At 50.2% G+C, this 7,557-nt stretch overlaps 1 protein-coding gene across 1 annotated transcript in view; it reads left to right on the top strand.

Annotated features, from left to right (window-relative positions):
- The first annotated feature begins 1,608 nt into the window (after positions 1-1,608).
- The window catches only part of SHISAL2A (shisa like 2A), a 27,723-nt gene continuing 21,774 nt past the window's right edge, over positions 1,609-7,557 (top strand). The window contains exon 1 of the mRNA XM_003799940.1: positions 1,609-1,790. Coding sequence (XP_003799988.1) covers positions 1,609-1,790 — 182 coding nt within the window. The remainder of the gene's footprint in view (positions 1,791-7,557) is intronic.

Raw genomic sequence — 7,557 nt, 5'->3', positions numbered from 1 at the left:
CATCACATCCACCACTTCCTACTCTATGCACTGAGAACTAAGGCCCTGCTGGGCTGTCTATCTTCTCAGACTATACTGGGGAAACCAAGGCTCTGGGAGCTCCTTCAGGCTGTGAGTCTCTGATCCTAGTGAGAACATAGCCCTTATAATCTGAAAATAATTTCTCAAAATGGACATTTCTTCTGGCTTTGCCTGTAGGTTACCAGGAAGGAGGCTGCCATCTGGGACAATTCACAGCCACATTGGCCTTGTTGTCCTAAGCCAGTAGCAGGGAGCATGAAATGTGAACATTATCATTGCAGGAGGTAGTTCTCAGGGAAAGGAAGAGACAGGCAAGGCAGCAGAAAATGAGACATTAAGAAGCCCACTGGGGCCCACAGCGGTGACTCACGCCTGTAATCACAGCACTCTGGAGGCTGAGGTGGGTGGACTGCCTGAGCTCACAGGTTCCAGACCAGCCTGAACCAGAGCAAGACCTTGTCTCTAAAAATAGCCAGGCCTTGCGGTTCGTGATTGTAGTCCCAGCTACTTGGGAGGCTGAGGCAAGAGAATCACTTGAGCACAAGAGTTTGAGGTTGCTGTGAGCTACGACGCACCGGCACTCTACCGAGGGAGACAAAGTGAAACTCTATCTCACATAAATAAATGCCCACCGGAAACGAGGCGCTGAGAAGCACGGGCTTCCAAGACAGACCTGGGTTAAAATCCCACGGGTACGAAGTCCGTGGAAATGACTTTCTCAGGTCCTCAGCTCCCATCTATAAAAGGGGTTTGAAAATCCGTGGCCCTATGGGTTACAGTGAAAATCATGAGAAATACGGCTCGACGCCTGTAGCTCAGCAGGTAGGGCGCCGGCCACAGACCCCAGCCCGGCCTGCTAAACAACAATGACAACTACAACCTAAAAATAACAGGGCGTTGTGCGGGCGCCTGTAGTCCCAGCTACTTGGGAGGCTGAGGCAAGAGAGTCGCTTAAGCCCAAGAGTTGGAGGGTGCTGCGAGCTGTGACGGCACAACGCTCTACGCAGGGTGACATAGTGAGACTCCGTCTCAAAAAAAAAAAAAAGAAAAAGAAAATTAAGCGTAGTAGTGTGCTAATCATCCCTGTATTGACCCTAGGGGCGTTATCTTTGTGTGGCCGCGGGCTGGTCACTTGCCTGGAACCCGGAACTCCCCAGAGAGTCCCAGCGCCCAGCACGTGCCCAGCTCGGGGCCCGCGAGGAGCCCCCGCCCTGGACCTCGAATTCGCGCCCGGCCGCGTCCCGTAGCGCGGCCCCCCGCGCCCTCGGGCAGAAAGCGGGAAGGCGGCGGCGGGCGGGGCGGCGAGCTGCCCGGTCGGTCCCGCGCCATCCCCCGCCGACCTCCACTCCCGCCCCCCTCCTCCCCTTCCCGCCGCCCCTCGTCCTCCCGGCCTCCCTCCCGCGTACCTGGTCGCCTCCAATCCTCGGGGGCTCCGGGACTTCACCGCTGCGTCTCGCGCTGGTCCTTCCCTGCCGCCCTCCCCTCGCGTCTCAGCTGGTCTCGGGCGCGCTCCGTCGCGGCGGCCCGTGGCTCCGCGGCCCTCCTGTCGCAGCCGTCTGGGGGCTCGCGGTGGCTGCGCAGGGCGCGATGAGCGGCGCCTGCACCGGCTACGTGAGCGCCGCGCAGGAGGAGGTGCGCGGCTTCAGCTGCCCGCCGCCCGGGGGTGAGGCGGCCGCCGTCTTCTGCTGCGGCTTCCGCGACCACAAGTACTGCTGCGACGACCCGCACAGCTTCTTCCCCTACGAGCACAGCTACATGTGGTGGCTCAGGTACCGGCCCTGGCCCTAAACCCACCTCGAACCTCACCCTCACCCCGGGCTCAGACTGAGCCCTCATCCAAGTTCCCGCGTCAACGTCAGCACCAGCCCCCCTTCCAGCCGTACCCCAATACTGTCCTTTCCTCTCACCCTGTCCCCAACCCAGCCGCCCCGCGATTTTCTGTCTCAGCTTGACGTCCTCATCCTGACCCCAACCTTTATTTAGATCCATGCTTGAACCCCAAAGCAACCCTCACTCTTGCCCTGCTCCGAACTTCATACCACCACCACTCTCAATACCAACCCTCCCCCAACAGCAAACTTGATCTTCAAACATTCTCCACCCAGTCCTCATCCAGGTGCCCACCAGGATCCCTTTCCTAATCCTTGTAGCAATATCAGCCTCATCCCTGACTCCCCAAGCACCGTTGAGTCCGGTCCTTATTCTATCCAAGTGCCCACCAGGGTCCCTTTCCTAATCTGTAGAGCAATGCCAGCCTCATCCCTGACTCTCCAAGCACCATTGAGCCCAGTCCTTATTCTATCACCAGTCCCAGCCGCCTCCTCAGTCCTGCCTACATTCCCACCTCAGCTCTGCTCCCACCTACTCACCCCAGCTATTTGTAACCACATGCCTCCAGGGATAGGACGATCACTATTCAGATGGCCTTCTCCATTTTCACAGGTGCCTGTTTCCCAGAGCAGGCTAAGGATCAGATCCCATACTCTGGGCGAAGCCTTTGGAGACTCAGAGGGATTGAGATCAATTGCCTCCTCAACCCAACACTCAGGTTCCAGGAATGTCCTAGACCTGTGTACAAATCTCAACCTCAGTCCTTAATTCTTGCCTGGTGCTGCACCCCACCCCCAGCCTCAACCAAACCTCAACCTTTTCCTTTCCTTTAATATTTAGTCATTCTTTTAGCTACTCTTTAGTGAGTAGCTCTTTACTCTTTGTGGCACTTAGTGTGTGCCCAGCCCCACAGTGAGTGCTGGGGATGTAGCCCACCACCCAAGCTAAGGCAGGAGGTCTGGAAATCAGAGCTACCTCCAAGTCATCATGAGACGCATAACACCACAGCAGCAGCCAGCTTGGGCGATATTAATAGAAGTATGGTTTGGGTGAATGTCCACCTGTAGGACCTCAGTTCCCTCATTTGTTCAGGGAAGGGGTTAGTTATGCAAGTTTTTACATTCCTGGAACCTGAGTGTTGGGTTGAGGGGGCAATTGGTCTCAATCCTTCTGGGTCTCCAAAGGCTTTGCCTGGAATATGGGATCTGATCTTTAGCCTGCTCTGGGAAACAGGCACCAGTGAAAATGGAGAAGGCCGTCTGAATAGTAATTGTCCTATTCCTGGAGGCATCTGAGCAGGGGCTCCATGCCCTCTGGGAGGGAAAGGACAGCATCCTATTCCCCTAAAATCTCTCTGAACCTCTGTTTTTTCATCTGCCAAATGAGGAGGATAACCAGTCATTGTCCTAGTTTTCGACTAAGGCAATAGCAAGGACCAAATGAGATAACAGAGGTGAAATCAACTTAATATATGTCATTGATAATTACAAACGTTGTTTTTTCAAGGCTGCTCTTACTGTAATTCTAAAAGATTTTCCGATGGCCAGGTTGTCAGATCCTGTGCATTTGGCTGCTGTTTATAACAGCATATTAATTTAGTTTCTGTTCATCCATACATTCATTCATTCCTTAGAGCTTTCTCAAAGAACCGGGAACACAAAAATCAATTATTCCCTCCCCCCAGGAGCTCACGGTCCACGTAGAGAGAGGCAACATGCACCTAAAGTAAAACGATGGAGTATCTTTTGAAGTGAGTAGTTAGCACTGAAATAAGGTGGTGGTACTGACCTCCCTTTTAGGTACGAGACAGTGTGGAGCTTTGCGGCTGGTCAGAACCTGTTTCAAACATTAGTTCTATCACTTATTATCTAAGCAGATTGAAAATTTATTTTATTTTAGTCTTTTCTTTTTCTTTTTTTGAGACAAGGTCTCAAGCTGTCACCCTGGCTAGAGTGCTGTGGTGTCATAGCTCACAGCAACCTCCAACTCCGGCTCAAGCGATCCTCTTGCCTCAGTTTTTCTATTTTTAGTAGAGACAGGCATCTCGCTTGTGCTCAGGCTGGTCCTCAACTTGGGTGCTCAAGCAATCAATCCACCCTCCTCGGCCCCCCAGAGTGCTAGGATTGCAAGCAAGAGCCACAGCAGCCAGCCCTGAAAGTTATTTATTCTCCTAGTCTCTTTTCTTGGCTTTAACATGGCAATAGGAATATCTGTCTTGTGACTTGTTACAAGGAATGCATGAAATAATACACATGAAGATGACCTGTGTATATGGTAAGTGCTCCATGAAATTCTTTTCTTGGTTCAAAGCCGTGGGAGGTGTAGCTCAGAGTATGCAAGTGAATTGACCAAGATCTATCAACATCATAACAGAGAGAGATTTAAAGATCCTTACTTAGGACATCTAAGGACTTTCACACATTCACAACCCTGGCCTGTCTCCTCTACCTTATACAGATAAGAAAACCTGAGAGAGGTGAAGGTACTCTCTGTGAGTGCCCCAGTGAGGAGATAACAGAGCTGGGATGAAAACTCAGGCCTGTCTGGCCCCAAGCCTAGGCTTATCCTTGTCCATGACTGCCTAAATCTAGCCTGGCTCTTATATCCTGATCTACTCAGATCATTTGAAAAACATTCACTAGCCTTCTACTGTCTTCTGGGCACTGTGATGACCCCTGGGGACACAGGGATGAGTAATCTCCTCAGCACCCAGCCAGGACTCCTTTCCTCTGTCACCGCCTTCTTCCTTAGGCACCTCTTGTGGTCCCTCCTGTTGCCCCGGAAACCATCTGATGTGGAGTGCTTTTGTGGCGCAGACAGTGCTTTAGTGAAGGGTTAAATGGGGTGATCTCTGAGTTCACATCTCATGTCATTGTGCTCCATTCTGTGACCCCAAGAGCAGCTGAAAGGTTCTAGAGTAATGTCCTAGACTTGGACATCACATGGCTCATAAACATCACGGATAAACGCAAAGTAGCAGGGGGGAACTGAGGGTCCTCAGCATGTCTAGGTGATCTGTGTGCTACGAACCCTGTCACAACTCTTCCAGCGTTCTCCGAACAGACCCCCAGCATTGCAGGGTGGAGACCTTGTTTTGCTCTACATTTTATTTGGCCCTTTTTGTGAAAAATCAGTTCTTACAAACATACAAATCTCCAGGTAAGCAGTGTTTCCTTGGAGAGACAGAGCCCCAGAAGAATTGCTGCCTGTAAAATTGTGTCTCAGGAAGCGATGACACCCTGTGGAGAAGCAGCTGGTTCTAGCACACCGTCTGGTGCTTGCCAAACACCCTCCATCTCTAGTTCTGTTTTTCACCAGGATTGAGCTTTGCTGGAGGGCAGAGTGGTGGTCAGGCATTGTCTATAACAGCTTAGTTCATTCTTATGGCCACCGAGTGAGATAGGAACCTTTACAAATGAAGATCAGAGAGGTAAGGTGATTTTTTTAAGCTTAAATGTGGCAGAACCAGGATTTGGGTTTAGAACTACCTGACACGCAAGCCCTTCTTTGCTAGGCTGTCCCTCCCATGCTTTCTCAGGGAATCACAGTGGGTTTTTATTTTTCAATCAAAACAATGAAATCCTAGAAGGAAAGAGACTCTCTAAGGGAATTTCCCATCTTTATCTTTACTGAACGGTCTACTTACTCTTCCTGTGTCCTGAGCAAACTTCCCCCATGATGGGGAACTTATCTGTTCTTGAGGCAGTACGTTCACCATGGGTCGCCTCTGATCACTTAAAGCTCATCCTATGAGATGTGTTTCTAAACACAGATTTTCCTTCCTTGGAGCCTACCCTGTTGTTCCCAGCTCTGTCCGCAAATAGGTCAGCAGAGACAATGCCTGCTCCTTGACCTCCGATGTGGGACATATACCCCCAGCTCTCTCACCTATTCCTCAAAGGGCCCCTTTAGAGGTCCTTTTGCATCCAGGTGCCCACATTTGTCCCTCATACAGAGTGGGGGTCCCAGTCTAAGCACAAGTCTCCCAGATAGCCCTATGAACAAGATGTATATCCCAACTGAGAAAACAATATTTAATTAGAATGATTATAAGAACTAAGAAATAGAGTGGTGCCTGTGGCTCAAGGAGTAGGGTGCTGGCCCCATATATGGGAGGTGGCAGGTTCAAACCCAGCCCCGGCCAAAAACTGCAAAAAAAAAAAAAAAACAACTAAGAAATAGTACATATTCAGTGTGGAAAGTTTGAAAAGGACAGAAGAAACAAAAACAGAAAGAAATCTTGGGTAATCTGGTGTCCCAGTTTGGATTTCTGAAATACTCTGAGACAAGGATTTGATAGCAAGTAGTTTATGTGGGAAGCAATCCCTGAAAATCTGGGTAGAGGGTGGGGAAGTAAGACGAGGAAGGGAAGAAGCCAACAGTGGGTGTTATCAAGCAAGTCACACCAAGGGTAAGTGGAGCCTAAACTCTGCCAGCCAGTGCAGAATGTACACCTTAGGGCAGGGGTCCTCAAACTTTTTAAACTGGGGGCCAGTTCACTGTCCCTCAGACCGCTGGAGGGCCGGACTGCGGACCCCGGACGAGTGGGCTGCTAAGCAGGACAGGCAGCTGCGGCAAAAACACCCTGGGGGGCTGGCTGGATGTCGCCCGCAGGCCGTAGTTTGACGGCACCTGCCGTAGGGTCATCCTACCTGCTCCATGTGAGCATCTACATGCCAGTTTCCGTCATTGGGTGTGGGCTGGTGGGAGAAGGGAGGTGTTAATTATCTGCCCTTCTGACCTGCGACATGCAGACAGAGCTTGTTGTAGCCCAAGAAAGCCCTCAGGCAAAGAGCAGTGGAAACTCTGGCCAGAATATTCCACAATGATAAGACCAAGGGGACCCTGACAGGCCATCTACAGGCTGCACTGCACCCAGGCACAGCCCGCTAGCAGTTTGGTGTATCTCTATCCAGCCATACGTCTGTACGATTGTGTATGTATTTATATTTATTCAGTAAAGTTGGGGTTATGCTATGTGTTTAGTAGTGTGTCCTGCTCTGTCTGTACGATTATGTCTGTACGATTATGTATGTATTTATATTTATTCAGTAAAGTTGGGGTTATGCTATATATTTAGTAGTGTGTCCTGCTCTTTTCATTTAACATTATCTCATAAAAATTTATCCTTAATCTTAAATATTATTTGAAGTCATCTATATCATTATGAACTCTTCATAGACTCTGTAGCAGTGGTCCCCATCCTTTTTGGCACCAGGTAGCAGTTTCTTTTTCTTTTTTTTTTTCTGAGACAGAGTCTCACTTTGTCGCCCTTGGTAGAGTGCTGTGGTGTGACAGCTCACAGCAACCTCAAACTCTTGGGCTCAAGTGATTCTCTTGCCTCAGCCTCCCAAGTAGCTGGGACTACAGGTATCCACCATAATGCCTGGTTATTATTTTTTTGTTGTGGTTGTCATTGTTTAGCAAGCACAGGCTGCGTTTGAATCTACCTGCCTCAGTGTATATGGCCAGTGCCCTAACTATAGGCGCCAAGCCCAGGTACCAGTTTCATGAAAGACAATTTCCCATGGACAAGGGAGTAGGAGGGAATGGTTTGGGGACGATTCAAGCACATCACATCTCCACTTCAGATCATCAGGCATCAGGTTCTCATAAGGAGCACACAACCTGGATCCCTCACATAGGCAGTTTACTGTAAGGTTCGTGCTCCTGTAAGAATCTAACGCTGCTACTGATCTGACAGGT

The sequence above is a fragment of the Otolemur garnettii genome, unplaced genomic scaffold (assembly GCF_000181295.1).
Source record: "Otolemur garnettii isolate 467f Iridium unplaced genomic scaffold, OtoGar3 scaffold00159, whole genome shotgun sequence".
NCBI lineage: Eukaryota > Metazoa > Chordata > Mammalia > Primates > Galagidae > Otolemur > Otolemur garnettii.
Note: the sequence above shows the minus strand (reverse complement) of the source record. Positions and strands in the feature narration are given on the sequence as shown.